This window comes from Nasonia vitripennis, chromosome 2, assembly GCF_009193385.2.
Source record: "Nasonia vitripennis strain AsymCx chromosome 2, Nvit_psr_1.1, whole genome shotgun sequence".
In the NCBI taxonomy this organism is placed as follows: domain Eukaryota; kingdom Metazoa; phylum Arthropoda; class Insecta; order Hymenoptera; family Pteromalidae; genus Nasonia; species Nasonia vitripennis.
The window spans coordinates 1,487,278-1,506,062 of record NC_045758.1 but is presented as its reverse complement, the minus strand read 5'-3'; the positions used below and the strand labels follow the sequence as shown (position 1 = coordinate 1,506,062).

General features: G+C 41.0%; 6 protein-coding genes across 18 annotated transcripts in view; 4 read left to right on the top strand and 2 right to left on the bottom strand.

The window, feature by feature from the left end:
- The first annotated feature begins 43 nt into the window (after window positions 1–43).
- Window positions 44–4,056, top strand: LOC100121251 (lymphocyte-specific helicase-like). The gene is made up of 7 exons (XM_001604797.3): window positions 44–439; window positions 654–1,060; window positions 1,166–1,758; window positions 1,846–2,486; window positions 2,574–2,968; window positions 3,054–3,306; window positions 3,376–4,056. Exons 1-7 carry the CDS (start codon window positions 289–291, stop codon window positions 3,453–3,455), a joined length of 2,520 nt encoding a protein of 839 aa, XP_001604847.2. The 5' UTR covers window positions 44–288; the 3' UTR covers window positions 3,456–4,056.
- Window positions 4,057–4,490: 434 nt separating this feature from the next.
- On the top strand, window positions 4,491–6,553 carry LOC100680076 (E3 ubiquitin-protein ligase RNF14-like). Of its 2 annotated transcripts, none has more exons than XM_003424003.4 (4): window positions 4,491–4,684; window positions 4,805–5,761; window positions 5,833–6,000; window positions 6,082–6,553. In XM_003424003.4, the coding sequence occupies exons 1-4, from the start codon at window positions 4,682–4,684 to the stop codon at window positions 6,376–6,378; spliced, it is 1,425 nt and encodes a 474-aa protein (XP_003424051.1). In that variant the 5' UTR covers window positions 4,491–4,681; the 3' UTR covers window positions 6,379–6,553. The 2 variants fall into 2 exon arrangements, with proteins under 2 accessions (XP_003424051.1, XP_008216510.1); XM_008218288.4 differs by having other exon boundaries at window positions 4,504–4,684; window positions 5,015–5,761.
- LOC100118494 (probable low affinity copper uptake protein 2) lies at window positions 6,408–8,738 on the bottom strand. Of its 3 annotated transcripts, XM_032597447.1 has the most exons (6): window positions 8,683–8,738; window positions 8,038–8,300; window positions 7,672–7,964; window positions 7,117–7,385; window positions 6,818–7,047; window positions 6,408–6,719 (listed from the first exon to the last, which is right to left on the bottom strand). In XM_032597447.1, exons 4-6 carry the CDS (start codon window positions 7,383–7,385, stop codon window positions 6,622–6,624), a joined length of 597 nt encoding a protein of 198 aa, XP_032453338.1. In that variant the 5' UTR covers window positions 7,672–7,964; window positions 8,038–8,300; window positions 8,683–8,738; the 3' UTR covers window positions 6,408–6,621. The 3 variants fall into 3 exon arrangements, with proteins under 3 accessions (XP_032453338.1, XP_016839684.1, XP_032453339.1); XM_016984195.3 differs by lacking the exon at window positions 8,683–8,738 and having other exon boundaries at window positions 8,038–8,682; XM_032597448.1 differs by lacking the exon at window positions 8,683–8,738 and having other exon boundaries at window positions 7,495–7,964; window positions 8,038–8,177.
- Window positions 8,188–11,167, top strand: LOC100678616 (dual specificity protein phosphatase MPK-4). 2 transcript variants are annotated; one of them, XM_031923122.2, is made up of 3 exons: window positions 8,827–9,151; window positions 9,225–9,307; window positions 9,342–11,155. In XM_031923122.2, the coding sequence occupies exons 2-3, from the start codon at window positions 9,301–9,303 to the stop codon at window positions 10,403–10,405; spliced, it is 1,071 nt and encodes a 356-aa protein (XP_031778982.1). In that variant the 5' UTR covers window positions 8,827–9,151; window positions 9,225–9,300; the 3' UTR covers window positions 10,406–11,155. The 2 variants fall into 2 exon arrangements, with proteins under 2 accessions (XP_003424036.1, XP_031778982.1); XM_003423988.5 differs by having other exon boundaries at window positions 8,188–9,151; window positions 9,225–11,167.
- Window positions 11,067–15,194, bottom strand: LOC100121225 (paired mesoderm homeobox protein 2). The gene is made up of 3 exons (XM_001604769.4): window positions 14,781–15,194; window positions 14,238–14,413; window positions 11,067–12,216 (listed from the first exon to the last, which is right to left on the bottom strand). The coding sequence occupies exons 1-3, from the start codon at window positions 14,887–14,889 to the stop codon at window positions 11,755–11,757; spliced, it is 747 nt and encodes a 248-aa protein (XP_001604819.1). The 5' UTR covers window positions 14,890–15,194; the 3' UTR covers window positions 11,067–11,754.
- LOC100680007 overlaps window positions 11,945–18,785 on the top strand; it is a 74,537-nt gene continuing 67,696 nt past the window's right edge. For all 9 annotated transcript variants that reach the window (XM_031923116.2, XM_031923118.2, XM_031923119.2 and 6 more), the window contains exons 1-2: window positions 11,945–12,288; window positions 12,506–12,599. The gene's annotated coding sequence lies outside the window, so the exon portion shown is untranslated. The remainder of the gene's footprint in view (window positions 12,289–12,505; window positions 12,600–18,785) is intronic.

The following is an 18,785-nucleotide window of genomic DNA, read 5'->3' as shown; positions in this document are numbered from 1 at the left end:
CTTGAGTGCAGGTTTCGACTCGCGCGCACGCTCGCGCCGTTAGCGTTGGCGGGAAAAGAACACACGCGCCGCCGGCCGTTGTGTCAGACTTGGAGCTCGCCTCGTAGCGGTCGGGTACCCCGAGTTGCGTGATTTTTAACTGTGGACTTTAAACAAGTTTTTTTTTGTCTCCGGAAGTAAACGAACAATTCTGACAGAAGAGTGTCGATCTAGTGAGCGAGAGCTACCGCTGTGTGGATATATAGCTAAGATATTCTCTGAGAGAAGGAAATCCACGGGTCTCTCGCGATGATGAAGTTCGAGGAGATCAAGGCCGAGGTCGGCATGGACTTGCCACTCTCGGAAGCAGCGATGACGAAGGGTATCAGCCGCGACGTAGTGGATCCCTCCGAGGACTCGGGATTCGACAGCATCTCCGTTGGCTCTAACAGCAGCACAGGTAAGCATTGCATTTCTTTCGCGGAAACAAAGAAAAGCGTTAGCCTCGCGTGGGGTGTCCATTTTTATTTTTCCGTTGAGTAAGTATTGGGGTTGATTTTGAGAATATTCGAGAAATGTCATTTAATAGTTCGCGATCCAGTTTTCTTTCTTTAGAGCATGGGATTTCTTATTTATTTTTATTTCGACTCAATTGAATGTGTGTGATTTTGCAGAGCAAATCAAGAAAGAAAATGAGGGAACAATCGGAGAGGGCATCCAGTTCGTCGACCCAGCCCTTATAGCAGCTGAAGCAGAGGAGCAAAGGCTCAGAGCAGAGGAGAAGAAGAGGAAAACGAATGAAGAACTCGTGGCAAAGAGAAAGGCTGAACAAGAAGCCTATGAACAGGAGATCAAGGAGAAACAGTACAAGCGACTGATGCATTTGCTGTCGAAAAGCAAGGCAATGTCCAACTTTATCATGTCGAAATTTGAGACTAAAAAACCTAAAGAAGAGGCCAAGGAAGAGCCCAACAAGGCTTTAAAAAGAAAGAACACTAAGGAAGTTGAGGCACCTGTCCCTAAAAAAAGAGGTCGCAAACCCAACAAGAAATATATTGATGGTGCTGCTGAAGAGAACCCAGTGAGTAAAAGTGTTTTGTTTAATCAGACAAAGTAGTTGCAATTTCAGCTTACGTATCGCAATATTGTTTTATTCAAATTATAACTTATCTATTAATATTTTCAGGAACCTAAGAGAGGAAGAAAAAAGATGAATCTCAGTCAAGAGGACATTTCAGAAGAGTTGGCATCTATGTCTGATGATGAACCTAGTGAAGAGAAAGAAAATGACAAGCCAATTGAGAATTTTGTACAGTCTAAATATTTCCGTGGAGAATTGAGGGATTACCAAAAAGAAGGAGTCAACTGGTTAAAGGTTTTGTACGAGAATGGATTAAATGGCATTTTGGCAGATGAAATGGGTTTGGGAAAAACAGTTCAAATTATTGCTTTGTTTTCTTATTTAATTGAGAAACAAATAGCTGGCCCTTATATGGTGGTAGTTCCCCTTTCCACACTGGCGAATTGGACCACAGAATTCGAACGTTTTGCACCGCAACTTCCCGTTGTTGTGTATTACGGATATGCGAATCAAAGATCAGAACTTAGAAAAAAACTTCAACAAAAAAAGCGCATTGGATCCCTTTCTACGCTCCCTATTGTTCTCACAACGTATGAAATGCCTCAGAAAGACGCAGCTTTTTTGCGAAATTTTAATTGGAGGTATATTGTTATTGATGAAGCTCAAAGGATCAAAAACTATAATTGCTTACTGTTCAGGTAATTTTGTTCATTTTTATTGACTAAACAACAAGACATTTTTTCATTTTGAATTCAATTATTATATTTATGAATTTTGTTTTACAGGATACTTAAATCTTACAACTCTTTTAACCGTTTGTTAATGACTGGTACACCATTGCAAAATAATTTATCTGAACTTTGGTCATTATTGAACTTTTTATTGCCAGATATATTTAACAGTTTGGATTTGTTTGAATCATGGTTTGATGCCAAAGATGTTCAAAACGAAGAAGGAAAACAAAAATTTTTAAAACAAGAACAAGAAAAACAAGTTTTATCAGCACTTCGAGAAATATTACAGCCTTTTATGTTGCGTCGCTTGAAAGAAGATGTATGTCCTGATATTCCACCTTTGAAAGAAGTCATGGTTTATACACCTCTGACTGCAATTCAATACAACCTTTACTCATCTATTCTTAATAGAGATATAGCTAAGCTTCAAAAAGTGAAACCAGAGTCAACAATTTTAGATGTTAATGGTGTAAGACCAAAACGAAGGTGTACTCAAAAGCACGATTTAGGTGAATATCATTGGAGAAATAATATTGGGATTAATGACTTTGCGAAAAAACCTGAAGTTGCAACCGAAATGGTTGGAAATAAAGTTGTTAAAGCTGAAGATGTTAATATGTGGAACAAATTTACTGATGTGACCGAAGAAAATGTAGATTACTTAGTCAGGTTAAAGCTGTCAGGAAATGATGGTAAATATGATAAGATCATCCAATACTTTTCAAGAGATGTCCTTGTTTTGTAAATTGATTTTTTTTTTATTAATTTTCCTTTTTTAGTTACAATGTACAGGCATGTAGTCAATCATCCATACCTCATTCACTATCCTTTAACTGATGCTGGAGATTACAAAGTGGATGAAAATATTATCAAAGCTTCTGGAAAAATCCTTGTGCTAGATGCATTGCTAAAGAAACTATACAAGAATGGTCATAAAGTATTGTTGTTTTCTACAATGACAATGGTTTTGGATGTTATAGAAGACTATTTGTCATTAAGAGGTTTTAAATATGTAAGGTTGGATGGAGCTGTCGCATACGATGATCGCAAAGATAGTATTGATAGCTTCCAGAAAAATCCGGAAGTATTCTTGTTTTTACTAACCACAAAAGCTGGAGCAGTAGGTTTGAATCTTGCTGCAGCCGACACAGTCATTATTTACGATAGTGATTGGGTATGTTCAATATTACAAACATTGGTTATTTTGTTGCGAAAATTGTTTTCGGATATGCTTAGTATAATAAAATATTTTCTTTTAGAATCCTCAAAATGATCTTCAAGCAATGGCTCGATGCCATAGGATAGGACAAACAAAACCAGTTGCAGTGTATCGGCTTTGTACCAAAGGTACTGTTGATGAAGCGATAATCAAGCGTGCAAACGCAAAACGATTTTTAGAAAAAGCTGTGATATCCAAAGAAACTGGTTTAGTTAACTCAGAAGAAGGCCTATCAAGACTGAAGAAGCTTTTCGAAGAAGATAGTTTCAAAGTCGCTAATTCCAAAAATGAAGGTAACATTAATCATACAAACTTAAATTAATGAAGTTTGAACATGTATCAATGAAACCGTTTTTTTACAGTTTACACGGACGCTGAACTAGATGAGTTGTTGGACAGAAGTGACATGATTTTGTCGAAGAAAGAAGAGGAAACAAAGTGATAATGAATAGCACTTCTTGTAAAAATTATTTTAATACGTTTTGTATCCCGCGTTTATTACCGTAATAATTAGTGTAATTATTTAATGTCTCGCATGTTTTCGCGATGATTAGTATAAGTGCGTTTATTTATTTATAAAAAAAATGTTTTTACATATTTCATCTTGTACAAAGTAAGATGATAAGTGTTGAATATCAATCTTCAGATACGACGTTTTTATATATATCTTAAATTTTAAGTCCGTAAAGTACAAAAAAGAATGCATAAAAGCTCTTTGATTTTTTCAATCATATTTTTTAAACTCGTCAATTTGCGTGCATACTGGTAGTTTTTGAGAAATGACTCAGTGATTTCTTTAAACATGACAATGAACTGGCTATATAAGAAATAATTAATTTAACTTGTTAAATTACTGGACTGGTTAAAGTGCTGGACTAAATAACTGATTTAAATCTTTGAACAATGACTGAGTGACTTTTATGCAACAGAAGACTTATTTAAAAGAGCTTTTTACGTTTCTCGTTATTTTAAAAATAAAATTTGTTAAAAATGAATGCGTAAGTGCAATGTTTGTTCAATAAAAAGCCATTTTAAAAGTAAAATCTATTTATATTCATTATGTATGCGTAAAAATAACTAATAGATCTCACAAAATGAGATTTATTATTTTTGGCAATTTTTCCCGCAAAAAATATAGCAATACAAAGTTTTGGTCATCTATCACGTTCCTAAGTATGAATTGAGTTGTGGGCCGGCGACAAGGTATGTATATTTATATATGTACACACATTGTGACGGGTAGGCGGACGGGATATACAATGTTCCATTACATACCTATAGTTTTCCATTTCCAATTTAAAATTTGTCACGTGATCAAAACACATACAAACAAAAAACATATTTTTTTTGAATAAAATGTTCTATTTCTCAACAGAACTTGAGATTAAAATTGAACGCGTAATTAAAATCTTATTCATAACAAAATAAAATAATCATTTCGAATTCCCATAATATTATAAGCTATAATTTGATATGTATATACCCTCCAACGTACGAAAGTCGTCTGCACAGTAAGTAAGTATACGCATACGCGATCGTTGATTAGCGAATAGGTAGCGAAGTACTCTAGAGTAGAAACCGAACTCGTAGCAAGTATAGTAACAGGTAAAAATTCCAACGTGTTGCGCATTCTTACTCTACCAAAGCTACAGCTACATATTTTCCAATATGGTAAATACTTTGTTAATTGTTTTAAATTGATTTTTGAAGCGCATACAATGATAACTTAATTTCTCGGCTTTATACGAATTTTACTTCTATTATCATCATATACTACCATTTTATTTATAGTTGTCAGATCTGGAAAGACAAGATGATGAAATTTTTGCTATTGAAAATATTTGCAGTCCAAATCAATTCCGTTACAAAAAGAAAACAAACATCGAGTGCTTTTTTTCCGTTTCTTGTGAATTAGCCAATGAAAATGTTTTGATAGATTACAAAAATGTAACTAAAAAAGTATACATAAAGTATTTGCCACCTGTTCGTTTGTATGTGCAGCTTCCAAAAGACTATCCATCAGCCAGTCCGCCAAAGTATAATATAGCAATCAATTGGATGACTCCATGGCAAGTGTCTTTAACTTGCCAAAAATTGGATGAACTTTGGCAGAGAAATGAGTCTAATGAGATTCTTTTTATTTGGCTTGAATTTTTAAAAAGTGACTTACTTAATTTTTTGCACATAGAAGATATTTTAGAGGTATCTTATCTCATGGAGTTGTATGAAAATCCAGATGATGAATTTCTGTTGGAAGTCCTAAACTGGACAGATGAACGAGTAGTATACGGTGGTCTTTTCCTTAATCCAATTGAAAGATTAAAAGAGTACAATGAATCTAGAGATCGTTTTGAATTTGAATCTCAATTTCATTTATGTGATATATGTTTTTGTACGAGTGCTGGACAAATGTGCATCAGAGTGGATGGATGTAATCATGCATTTTGCAAAGAGTGTATTTTGCAATACTTAACAATGAAGATTAACGAACGCTATGTACTTATTCAATGTCCAGCTGCTGACTGTAAAGTAAAAATGAAATGTAGTCAAATTCGAGGCATTTGTTCAACAGAGTTGTTTCAGAAGTATGAAGAATATTTATTTGAGAAGCAGATTCTGAATATGAAAAAATTGAACTTGGTTTATTGCCCAAGACGATTCTGTCAAAAGGCTGTGTATGTTAAGTTTGGAGAAAGTTTGGCTTCGTGTCCTGCCTGTGAATACAATTTCTGTGCATTCTGCTTTAAAGTAAGTACGAAACAGATAGTCTATACAATTGATTGAGAATTTTATAAATAACATAGTTATTAATTACACAGGTATATCATGGGGTTTCAGCTTGTGAAATGGATTCCAAAGAGAAACTTCAATTAATAAAAGAATATGAAAGTGCTGACCTTGCTAAGAAGAAATTTTTAGACAAGAAATATGGCAGACATCAAATTCGCCAAATTGTAGAAAAGCAATTAACTAATGAATACTTACAGGTAAAACTTGAAAGATTTAATATCTTTGTATCAATCCTTTTACTGATATAACTCAATTATTGTTGACTTTTTTTTTTAAAGAAAAATACAAAAGCCTGTCCAACTTGTGGAGTGGTGACTGCAAAGCTCACTGGATGCAATCTTATGACTTGCTCACACTGTCATTCACAATTCTGTTGGTTGTGTAATTCAAAAATTGTATCTAGCGATGAGTATGAACATTTTAAATCAACAACTAATGGACCATGCAGTGGACGATTGTTTGAGCCAATTGACAATCAAATAGATGATTTTGATCCTGAGGTAGATAATGGTTACGATATTGTACCAAACTGGAATTTGGATATGTTTTTAAATATGCTACATGCTCGGCATTAAACTTTAAAAGAAACTAGAAGATAATTTAATACAGTTTCAATAAGTGATTATAAATCATAAAATATTTTATTTCTAAAGTCTATATGTATAAAAATGTATCTTATATTACATATCTATAGTCTTAAAATTACTTAACAACCAATAAATGACTTTAATATTGTCAACTCTTCTTGAATTTGATCAACAATTGTAAAAATATCACAAGCCTCAAAATTTGCCATCAGCATTTTAACTTGTTTTACTTTAACCATGAATTTCCACATCAACGTTTACTTCTGTTTCTAAATGCTCTGAAACTATTGACATTGTTGATTCTCTCCTCTCATTGCTTATTATTGCATCTGTAAATATCAAAGATTTATTATTAAAATATTAAATTTGTTCTTCATGACTAAACTTTTGAGTTTTTGTAGTGCACATCTTCTATTGGGTTACGTACCTGCACATTCTGGATTGCATTTTACCACCAGTCTACGTCGTCTTTGAAGCTTTCTCATGTTTGATTGAAGCAATATAGGTCCAAATATGTAATAGCCTATACCGCTGCCCAATACTAGAGCAATACTTATGTACCCATTAAATGTCATTACGGTAAGCATAAGAAAATATCCTAAGGTAACATGAGCAGACCAGTGAAAGACTTCTATAAACCATTTTGCCCATATGTGACTGAAAAATACATTTTAGTTAGAAGTGTAAAACATGACATTTATAATATCTGAGTATGATTATTAGTACCATTTAAACGAATTTATAACTCCAGCTGATCTCTCGGATACTCTTGATATCAAGGAAGAACTGTCTGTATTTTGCACTGGATTTGGTACTTGATTATTCTCCTTGGCTAGTTCTCTGAGTTTGACTTGTGACAATTTCATAACTTCATATAATATTGCCAAAGCTGACAAGCCTAAACACGTGGAAAGCAGACCCCATGTTGTCACTATATTGTATCCATAGAATAAAAAATTTTGTAGTTCAGTGCCAAACCAATATGCCATATGCATCTGCAAAGAAAATTATACACATTTTTTAGCCAACAATATACAATATAATAATAAAAACTCAATTAATTGAATTTTTTCAATACAAAAAGTAAAACGTATCATTTCCAACCTTTAAGAGGTTATACAAAAGCTGTTATCTCTGGAATGACTACAGCTAACAATGATAATAAAAACATTTAATGAAGAATAATGAGCTGATAACAGTATGTACACAAGTGGGTTATTAAATACTCAATCAAAATTGACCTAACTGAACCAGAAAAATCATAAGTCTGAAGATACTTACGTTGATTGTTTTTATAGACTAAATTTTGTCTATTACGCGAGTAGTGCATAGAAAATGCACTATTTCCAGCAGTAAATGCAAAGCGCAGTCTTTTTATCTTCTCATGATAAAATATGTACAAGTCTCGGTGTTGCTCTGTACCCACATCAAATCATGATGTCATACAGAAATAGGCTCACTAACATGCATTGGCTAGAGACTAGAGAGAATGCATTAACCACTTATCTAGACCAGCATAGAGGTGAAAGGAGAAGCTGGAAAAACTTGGCATACTCGTTTCTCCAGATCTGGATCTGTAGAATAAATATAATTCACGTAATAAATTAGCTATCGAAAAATCGCAATGCAAACAGAAAAGGCACTCACCTTATAGTTGAGCGTTAAAAATAGACGTTTTCGAAATTTCTCTTTCGACACGCACTGATGTATAACAGAGCTGCATACAGCGCGTCACAGTAGCCGTCGTAGAATCTCAAAAACAGGCCCATCAGATACTTAGATAATCAACGCAGCGCTGCTTTAGTCATTGCAGCTGATAAGGAGCGACAGCTAATTTTTGCTGCGCGCATTATCGGGCCCTGGCACCGCATTCTGATGCTCCTGGCACCTCGACGTCGTCAGGACTGCAGCTGCATATCGAACAACTGCTATATCAATGATGAACGTGTATACATATAAGTATTATCTGCGTCTGTATTGTATAATAGACTCTGCATGGCCGTGGAGTCACGTGATTGAGAAAACACATACTTTTTCGCGAGTAAAATCAAATGCTTATGTGCTTTTTCAAGTTTTACCGAATACCAAATAATCAATACGCAACAGCTGACTTTTTTTCTAAATAATATTTTTGATCTAAGTCATAATTAGAAGATCGAAGAGTTGGACAAAAAATGTCCTATCAAAGTTCTTTCCATTTCAAAACAGCAGACGAGATACAAAATATTTAGCAGACGTCGAAAACGAAACACGTGCAGAAACGGCAATTGATCCGCCGTAATAAGTACTTACATACATATATTGCACAGCGACTCTAAGCGATCTCTGACGGCCGACGGGCTCACCCGATAATATAGCGCAATGCGCAGGCATTAGGCAACGAAGATAGGTTATGCGCACGTATGTAGAATGTACATACATGGTGCAACACACCCACACACGCCGAGATCTTTGCCTGTGAAAGTATGTGCAGAATTTAAAATCTACGTTCTTTCCGTCTCACGAGAGAGATCAATAGTGTCGCGTCTCACGAGGTTCGTCGCAAGTCTTCCAGTGCGTTTTATTTTGACTAAGAAAGTCGAGGCGACTTGGGAATAGGATGCTTTTGTGCAGTCAATCCTTTTGCCTGTTGTCTGAGATTTCGGACGGAGGTGTCTGATATGCGCCGAGTCGTCGCTGATAATCGCATGCAGATGAAAGCACAACAGTGAGCGACACCGACAATGCGCACACGAGGGAATATTCGTGAATTCTAAAAGAGGTTATTTGCTTGTTTATTTTGAAAACTGTAGCGATTATTGTACACGTTTTAATGGTCGTTGTTCACTTTTCAGAAAGATCAAAAACTATATTCTAAATCGAGATGTTAACAATGTGATTGCTGTTGAGTCAATTGGCAAGGATTCTTTTATGTTGATTATATGTAAAAACTGAATGAATATTTTTAGAGCTTAGCATTATGGCTAAGAATGTAGATGACAAGTTGACAAGAGAGGATTTTGATGCTGGTCCTTCAAGTTATGACGAGATAGAGCCAAATTTATATTTGGGAAATTTAACAGCTGCTACAGATATAGACTGGCTGAAACAGACAAAGATCACTCATATTCTCACTGTGGACTCCTGCCCATTGCCTAGAAAAATACAAGATGCTTTACCTGATATAAAGTTGAAGTACATGCAGTTAACAGATATGCCCAGAGAGGATCTATTGACTTCCTTCGGAGATTCTAATCAGTTTATTGATAATGCACTGGAGTCGGGTGGTAAGATACTGGTGCATTGTTACTTTGGAGTGTCACGCTCTGCAACCATTGTTATTGCTTACCTTATGAAAAAGTACAGTTTACCTTTTTCAAATGCTTTTGAGGCTGTGAAAGAAAAACGTCGTTTTGTTGGTCCAAATGCAGGTTTCTTAGCTCAGCTTAAACTGTACGAAGACATGGGCTTCACGGTAGACTGTTCAAATTTACAGTTTAAAATGTACAGACTGCAAATTGCAGCAGACAAGGTTAGAAAAGCTAGGATACTACCTCAGAACTATCTAGATCTTATTAAACCAGATCCGGCACTTCTCACCACTCATCCAGAACCAACAGTTTATCGATGCAAGAAATGCAGAAGAATTGTAGCTAATGCAAGCAACATTTTACCCCACAAGCCAAAAGAGACCCAGATTTGGCGGCATGTTAGCTCCAAGAAGTATGATAAATCACCAAAGCAAATCAAAGCTACCAAAAAACCTGAGGAAAAGGAGAAGAAGGTGGATGAAGAAGTCAGTACTGAACCTTGTAACAAGACTTACTTCATCGAGCCCCTGGCATGGATGCCTGACATATTGCACAGAGTAGATGGTAAACTCAATTGCCCTAAATGTACTTCTAAGCTTGGTTCCTTCAGTTGGATATCAGGCTGTCAGTGTCCATGTGGTTGCAAGATTGCACCAGCTTTTTATCTCATACCCTCCAAAGTAGATTGGAGCAATGCTGTGCAAAATGTTCAGTCAACAGTCTAGGTTTGTCAAGTCAAGTCTCAGAGACAGAAAAACATCAAACCAAGAGGATTTATTAATATTAGGAAATATTGGACGGACGATATCATGATTCTAAAAGATTTTTGCATATGTTATATCTAAAAGTATAAGATGTATAGTTGAATATATATGTATTTTTACTCGTTGAAAATTGATGAAATTTACCAGATCAGAATGTACAAATTACTCTCTTGAGTATATGAAAAAAAAGAAAGTTATTGCTCACTTCTAATTTAGAAGCATGGCTATGCTTATTAAGCAGTAATTTATGAACATAAAATGTAAAAGCCAAGCAAAAGCAGAAAATCAAAAGTTGATAAATATTCAGCACATTATAGCAGTATACAAGACTTTAAGTAGTTATATTTCTATAGGTATTTGAGAATTCTACTAGTTAGATCCACATAAAATTAATAAAGCAAACGACTGAGAAAGATGTTTGGTATAATAATAATTGATTAAGAAATTCATGAAAGCTCATGAGGAAAGCTGCAAAACAGTTCTATAAGTATATAGAGTTTCGTTAGAAATTTTTTTACAACAATTTAAATCATGTGCCAAGTTCTTGCATGTTTATTTATTGATAAACATTCGATTGTCATTGGTGGGACGTTTTGTGGTATATGAAAAAAATCACATGTTGTTGTTATTATTAAACGTTCTTTTGCTATGTATTTCACTTAAACTACGCAATCTTATACAATAAATAAGTTATATAACTTTGTTATTTGATCATCTAACAAATATGTCTATCATGTCCTCTTTACCGACAAATCGCTCGCTTTTGTACCTATTTGGCCCTCTCCTTCTCGTATAATAGAGATCGGCCGGATTTCGCAAATGTCTCAATAGGTCAAGAAACTAAACGACCGCAAAAGGTATTTGTTTGGTAATAATAATTTATTAAGAAATTCGAGTTACATTGTTAACGAATGTACGTAGTTAATTTATTGACAAACGCATTTACGTTTCGTGCCGTGAGAGAAAAAATCACATGTTATCTGTTCTACGTCTATATTTCACTTAAACTACGCAATCTTATACAATAATATATATATATATAAGTAATAATATAACTTTGTTACTATCGATTAATTATCGTATACTCGTCTATTCTATATTCGATAAATCGTCATACCCTGTTTTAAACGATCCTCTATTTTTCCTTCGGCTAAACACGCCTACAAAATTATACTTTTCTTTGGTATTCAGCCCCGGACCCAAAAAATAACAAAATACCTACACCTCAGACTCGCAACACCGTCCACAACAATCTTTGGCTCTCGCACTCATTTGTCATTCCCATGCAGAATCTACACTCGTATGCTACATCACATGCTGGCATGCATCGCGGAGTAAGCAGCAGCGCCGTAAGGATGCGACCTGAGTCTCAGCGCAGCCCCGATCGTCGAGGAGCTCATCTCGTTGGAGTGGACAGCCTCGGCGACGCTCTGGTGATGGTGATGGTGGTGGTGATAGGTGGGCAGTCCCGTCACGTTGAAGCCGTGATTGCAGTTGGTCGTGGCCGCGGCGGCCGCGGCGCTGTAGTGGTGCTGGGCCGCGGAGACGCTCGGCGATCGCCAGTAGTCGCCGTAGGCGTTGTACGGATTGAGCTGGTGGTGCTGCGAGGCGTCGCCTGTATTGCCGCTGTTCGGGGACTCGTGGCTGGGGTTCAGGCGAATGGGACGGAGCGGCAGAGTCGCCTCCATCTCGCGGGAGGCCGAGCTGCCGCGGTTCAGCGCGGAGCTGCGCTCGTTGCGACGGAACTTTGCCCGGCGGTTCTGGAACCAGACCTGCGGAGGGAAATTGGCTCTTTCAGTTTTGGACGGTTCTACACTTGGATCCTGATGAAGAATTAAAACGAGGTAATGGTTTTATTCACTTTCCCGCGGTTTGTGCGAAAACGCTCGACTTTCTAACCTTAAAAAGTGAAATTTGAGAAATTTTCGACATTGTGTGAGCTAAAGTAGTCTAGCTAATGTACAAGAGCTAAAACGGTCAAAAGTGACGAATCGAGCCTGAAAAATATGACAGCACAGCGTACATATTCGTAACGACTTGAAAAGTTAAATTGTTTTTCAGGCTGTTACCGGCATTTCACAGTCATACGTGCATATCAATCACCATATCGTCGCGGGGAGTCGACTCCGTTCATCATCACGATCCGCTGCATGAGGTAAAAGTTTCATTAACCATTAACCATTCATCCATCCATCCGTCGGCGTTTCGAAAAAGGGCCGAAAATCATACATGTGCGACACGCTTACGCGAGCGCAACGAAAGGGTTAAGCGACGGCACGAGTCGCGGGGGGTGTCCCCGTGGAGGAAATTACGTTATCCACATATAGCTATTTTACTCGGTTACTTTTTTTCTGAACGAATAAAGCACAAGAGGAAAAAAAGACAATCGCGCTCGTGGCGACTGCGGGTAACTCGAGTGGCTTACGATACACCCCCTCCATATAATAAAAAGAAACTCGGCACCGAGGGGGTGTGACTCGTCGGCTCGAATTTCTCTGCCCCCCTTCAATTAGCTTGTTTTTTTCTCGTAGGTGTATGGAGTGGCACGTGCTCCGCGGTGAAATTAATTGCGCATAAGTATATAAGAGTCGAGAGATGCAGATGCGCGACGGACTGACCGTTATTGGGGGCACGTGTCAGGTTGTGGACGTAATTTTTGATGAAATTTCACGATTGAATCGCGGGTCTTATTAGTGCATCTGGTGTTTACGATTTTATAATATCCGCGTCGAGTCGATATTCGCGACGAAAGTTTTCAAGCAGTGATTATCGCGTCAAAAGTAATTCTGCCTTTTAGTCAAAAAGCGCCGCCGCCATACGGCAGAGCCAGCAGCGCTCTCGGAGAAAGAATCGAGCAAAAAATTCAGCCGCCTTACACCGGATCCTCGATTTCGGCGTCAAAGGAAGAAGTGTCTGCGTCGGCTCTCGTGTACAGCCACACACAGGCGGATCCGATGTCGCTCTCCCTCGAAGAAGCGATCGAAAAAGCGGCCCAATGATCGCGCGCTTGTGTGTGTGTGTGTGCGAGCGAACGAAGAGGCTGTCGAGAGTCGCGAGGATAGATGCGCGGCTGCGCCGCTGACGGGACAGCGTGACGGCTCCTGGCAGGCGCGCTCGCGTCGTCGTGTATCGCCCGTCGCAGACAGACGGACGTTTGCGCGGCTTATAATGTAGGCATACTCGCGAGAGACGACAGATGCGAGTAGGGTATAAAGGAGCTGCGCGCGTTTAGTGGAATTAGCCAGCTATTTGGAATCTCGCGCGGCTTTTTTTGTCAAGCCGATCATCCGTTTACTCGCCTTTTCGAAATCAAACTAAAATTATCGCACGTCGAATCGAGCGGCTAGACTGCGCCGAATAAACAAAAAAAGCCTCCAGATGTATAAAAGGGCGCATACGTTATACGCACACGTGCGTTCTCTTTCTTGGGCCTCCGCCGCGACTGTACTCGGGCTAATCATAGCTCCCCGCTCTGACAACCTGTCTCCTCTGATTTTCCGCCTAGCTGTCCGAATACGACGCGCGCGCGCGCGCGCTTTTGCTCTCGATTCGCGTTTCTTCCTCGCTGTTTTTTATTTGCTTGCGAGAAAATAACGATTTAATTATAGAGCGCTTAACTTTTATATTGGAATATTTGCGAAACGCGAAACATTGTCCTCTATTTTCGGCGAGCGCGCATTTCGGACTTGATTCGTGAATTAACGTCAGCCTCGATTCTATACTTACGACAGATACACGGCCGTGGATTAATGCGCGTAGAGCCAAGAGATCGTTTTTATTGTAATAATAATACCTGTACTCGGGCTTCCGAGAGGGAGACTCTCGTGGCGAGCTCCTCGCGCACGAAAGCGTCCGGGTAGTGGGTCCGCTCGAAGACTCGCTCCAAGGCGGCTAACTGTTGCGCCGAGAAGGTCGTCCGACTCCGACGGGGTCTTCTGCTGCCGCTCGACGAGTTTTCGTTGCAGTCGGCTGTGAATAAAAAAAAAAAATCTACATTAATTCCTCGCATCAAAGCCGAGATACTTTTACACGCGACGGCGAACAAGGCAGCGTCTTTGTGTTTGCTCGGCCGACGACATCGCGGCGATCGATCGCAATTTCGCGCTCGCTTGGAATTTTAGCGCGTGTGTGCATCCGCTGAATGGCCGGCTCTGTGCAGCGCGTATATACGGCCGAAGATCATCAAAGCGGCATGTGATGAGCGATACGTGTTCGCGGACGCGTGGAAAATCGCGGCCGACGTGGGGCGATCGCCGATTTCGTGGAGTTGCCTATTCGCGTTGGCCTACTTTCATATACCGAGTATCATATCGAGAGATAAGGCGTCGTCTCGTACCCAAGGCCTGATTCGGCGTTCCGCAGGACAGCAGCCTGGAGACGGTAAAGTCCTGGGGCGCGTGCGAGTTCGCGGCCTGCTGGGCCAGATTCTCCGTGTCCGACAGCATCGTGTAACGATCTCACTTACGGCTAATCTTCATTTTCATCACAGAGAGACTCGAGGCACTTTGGTATATACACGTTATACTATATCATACAGGCACTAGTGTAAGGCACGTCGATCGCCATCGTGCGGCAGAAAAGAATCTAACGTCACCGCATCGTCGTCGCACAGCTGTGCCGTGTGATAGCGAACAAGAGAAAAGCGCGGCGCTCGCGATTAATAAAGCTCGGCTTTGCGGCGGTCCTCGCGGGGCTGCTTCTCGCGGCAGACTGCCAAGCGTCTCGCGCCCGAGTTAAGACGTGCTCGGAAGAGAGATCTTCTCTCTCTCTTTCGTTTCTCTCAGCTCATCCTCTTCTCCGGCGAGAAATAGAGCGCGTTTTTGGAGGAGAGCATAGTAGGTGGAGCTCCGCGGCTCCACCCTCATTAAGCTCTCATTGGATCGAGTGTGTAAGCGCCGGCTCGCTGATTTTTTTCGCCCGATCGATTCGCTCGCGCTTTGTTTTTGTTGTTGTTACGGCGCTCGCGTGTGCCCACTGATTTAATCAATTACCGTCGTTAGAGCGAGAGGACCGTTCCAATCTTCCAATTTGCAGCTAGCGCATCATCGGGGGAGGGGGGAGGTTTTACGAGCCGCTGAGTGGGCTTGATTAATTCGATAATCTTCCCGTACGTTGTTCCCTGGGATTATACAATAATCTAATCGCGCTGCCATATGATACGCGATTTTTTTCGTTCATTTTTTAATTTTCGGGAATCATATACGTCCGAGCGATTAACCCGCCGGAGCATAACACGATACGCGTTCACTGGCGCCGGCGCCGATCAGTTCTGCTCGAGTTCCGCCGTCGGATCCTTTGTCGAACTCTTTCCTTTTCTCCGATGCGATCCGAGAGCTGTGGTCGGCTTGTCTCTCGTTACACAGGGGTGTCGAGTATCCTCTCATCCTCTCTCTCTCTCTCTCTCTCTCTCTTGACTCTTGCTCCTTTTCTCGCGGCTTCCGTGCGCGCGCGCGCGCGAGCATTAGTCGAAATTCAGAGCGGAACGCACGTGTGCGGCTTTTAAAAAGCCGACTATACAAGCGCTTCTCGAAATATCCGCGTATAAGTGTAGAGGCGAGCAAGCCTGTTCTCCCTTCCGTCTCTCGCGCAACAATCGCGAGCAAAGTTGACACGCGCGTATGTACGTTATACTCAGGCGCGAATCATCATCCGCTGCAGCCGCGTAACGATCTCGTTCGCTCATAATAGAGGACTAAAGACGCGTCTCGGTGCGGATCTCCCCTGAGAGCTCTCTCGCAACCCTCCTTTCATGCGCGCTCCGATGCCGATAAAAAAAAAAGAGGAGCCGAAGCTGCCGGCGGTGCGGCATAAAAGTCTCTCTTATATAGATGCGATTTTTCGTTCCCTTATTATACGCGGGCTGATGCGCTCGGAGACGTATATACAAGGGAGAGGCATCGTTGTCTGTTGTCGGAATCGGCGTTTTTCTGAGTAATTAAATAACGATATCTCTTGTGTGCTGCTCCGCGCTCGGGGATAGGATTCGGAGAGTCGTAAAAACGCGGATGAGATTCCACGTATGTATCTCGATGAGAAAGAGAGAGATATAAACGCTTTGTAATGTGGGCTTTTCGCGGCGCGGATCAGCTCGGCGTTTTACAAAAGCTGCGTGATTTATAACGGTGGATACATCGGAGTAAAAAATAAGCTATCGATCGTGAAATCCAACTAGTGGAAAATAACTTTTTCATATTCAAAAATCCAACGATAATAGTAGCTAGCTGCCTGTACCGAATAAGAGTCGAAAAAGCGTTACGCGTCCCTCTCGCTCGGCGGATGTATCTAGCAACTCTCGTCGGATTTATCTCGAAATTATAAACGTCCGCGCACGCGTGGCTGCGTCCTCACAATGCCGGCTCCTCTCGTCGATTCGCGGCTCCGAGCATTGTGCGAATAAATAATACAGTTTCTGCATGGGCTCGGACAATGGCTCGCGCGACTGACCGATCATTCGCCTTCTTTTCACAGCCCTCTCTCTCGTATGCATGTGGGGCGAGGGTCTCGTCGCTGCATCGTGAGACTACTGTGCGATTACATACATACGCGTACGAGCCGAAAAAAGAGCGGTGTAGTAGGGTATGATGTGCTCTATATGAATTTGAATTCGTTCGATCGCTCGAGTGCTTCCGATCGGCTGAGTTATGATTTTACGCGGTTGTAGCTTGTTTTTTGTCTCGAACATTATCACTCCATTGATTCGCGTGCTTGGAATTCGCGAACGAGGCTTTTTATGCGCGGAAACCGAAACTTTTGAACTTCTGAATACGAAGCCCCATACACCCCACTGGCGCGTGTACTTGCCAAATGGTCCGCGAGACTTTTTTCTCTTAACGATGTTTGCTCGTCGAGATCAGATTTTTCACGGGGATTTTCAGGAGCGCGCGCGCTCCAAACTCATCCTGATTGATGAAGTGGTACTCGTTATTTGCGCAAGCTGCGCAGCACTGCACAGTTGTCGCGATACGGGAGGTCGCTAATATTAGTGGGCCATCAAGAGCGCGCGGCGCTAAAAGCCGCGACAGCTGACCGCGGCCCGCGAGACAGATAAACCACCGGCCGCTTTTATATACGCTGTGTATATTCCGCCTCTTTTATTTTTCTCCGTCGAGAGAGAAAGAGGGAGAGACGGACAGAGCCGTCGCGACGCTGCGACGGCGACACAGGCGACGACGACTTTGCTCGCGAGAATTATTAGCGAAGCGTGCAGCGCCGGCGAGCTGCAGCGATTATTGAAACTGGTGTAATTTCATCTAAAGCTATTCTCGTTCCGGCTCTTCTCGAAACCGGAAAGAAAGCGCCGCAGAGTAGACGAAAACCACCTGAAAATTCCCCGGAGGGAAGCTCTTGATAAACTGACGCGAGTGTCCTGTAGTGTGTCCTGTTCGCAGCATTTCAGCCGTCGAGTTCTCACTCCTACGCCTCTTTTTTTTTCCTCCTTGTTCGCGGCGGTGTCGTTCGCTTCCGAGAAGACGCCGAGCAGGCCAATTTTACCCACTTTTCACTTTCTAAATCATCGCCGCGAGTAGACTCTCTCACTCGCGACGATTCTATTTTAATTATCCGCTAGGGAGCAGTCGCTCGCGAGGCCGCCTGTGTGACGAGTGTCGGGCCGATGTTTATTTTTGAAAATTTTCATCGCGTGTTTGTTGAGATTTTTCGCCGATTCAAGGGTATATTATGTAAGAACAGCCCTCCGCTTAACTGAGAAATATGGTTATATACGCGTGTACGGTAAATTATGAGCCGACGCGCGGCACGCGCCTCCGAGCCACTCACAAAGGAATCGGCATTATCTTTTCTCGAGACACCCCTTCTAAACGATCGTTTTTTTTTTCTCTCGTCGATAAATAAGCGGGCACACAATAAGTCGTAAATAAGATCTTCCCGCGGAGTAATACACCGTCATCTCCCGTATACGATTTTTCCATGAGCAGATCGAAGCCCGCCGCGTCTTTTTTTCCGGACAGTTTCGTTGAGAATTTTTTTTTCGCAGCCAAGGCGTCGCGCATCATCGCCGACGGTTTTTGCAGTATACGCCGAGAGACAAATGGCGAAATCTCGCGTTGGACGTATAACCGACGACGGGCGATCTAAGCGTGTCTTAATAAACATTTCTCGAATATAACCGTTTGATTAGTCATAGGTTCGGACACGTTGGCGGTTATCCGCGACGGCCGATGCTAGATTATCGTAAATTTTTCTTAATCCCAGCGTACCAGGAGAAAAAGAGCGAAAAACATCAAGTTTATGAGCGTCTCGTGAAAAGTCCCGCGGGAGAATCTCACAGTCGGTATTAAACTGACGCGTACTCAGTCACACGTGTACGTGTCAGCCAGAGAGA

Bases quoted from the DNA above. Each gene is read 5' to 3' on its own strand.
- LOC100680076 (XM_003424003.4), top strand. The intron at 5,762-5,832 runs GTAAGTACGAAA...TTAATTACACAG, and splicing joins TCTGTGCATTCTGCTTTAAA to GTATATCATGGGGTTTCAGC. The intron at 6,001-6,081 runs GTAAAACTTGAA...TTTTTTTTAAAG, and splicing joins TAACTAATGAATACTTACAG to AAAAATACAAAAGCCTGTCC.
- LOC100118494 (XM_032597447.1), bottom strand. From the start codon at position 7,385: ATGCATATGGCATATTGGTTTGGCACTGAACTACAAAATTTTTTATTC. The intron at 7,048-7,116 runs GTACTAATAATC...TGTATTTTTCAG, and splicing joins GTTATAAATTCGTTTAAATG to TCACATATGGGCAAAATGGT. The intron at 6,720-6,817 runs GTACGTAACCCA...TGATATTTACAG, and splicing joins ATGCAATCCAGAATGTGCAG to ATGCAATAATAAGCAATGAG.
- LOC100121251 (XM_001604797.3), top strand. From the start codon at position 289: ATGATGAAGTTCGAGGAGATCAAGGCCGAGGTCGGCATGGACTTGCCA. The intron at 440-653 runs GTAAGCATTGCA...GTGATTTTGCAG, and splicing joins TGGCTCTAACAGCAGCACAG to AGCAAATCAAGAAAGAAAAT. The intron at 1,759-1,845 runs GTAATTTTGTTC...TTTGTTTTACAG, and splicing joins TATAATTGCTTACTGTTCAG to GATACTTAAATCTTACAACT.
- LOC100121225 (XM_001604769.4), bottom strand. From the start codon at position 14,889: ATGCTGTCGGACACGGAGAATCTGGCCCAGCAGGCCGCGAACTCGCAC. The intron at 14,414-14,780 runs GTACGAGACGAC...TTTTATTCACAG, and splicing joins AACGCCGAATCAGGCCTTGG to CCGACTGCAACGAAAACTCG. The intron at 12,217-14,237 runs GTATTATTATTA...TTCCCTCCGCAG, and splicing joins TCTCGGAAGCCCGAGTACAG to GTCTGGTTCCAGAACCGCCG.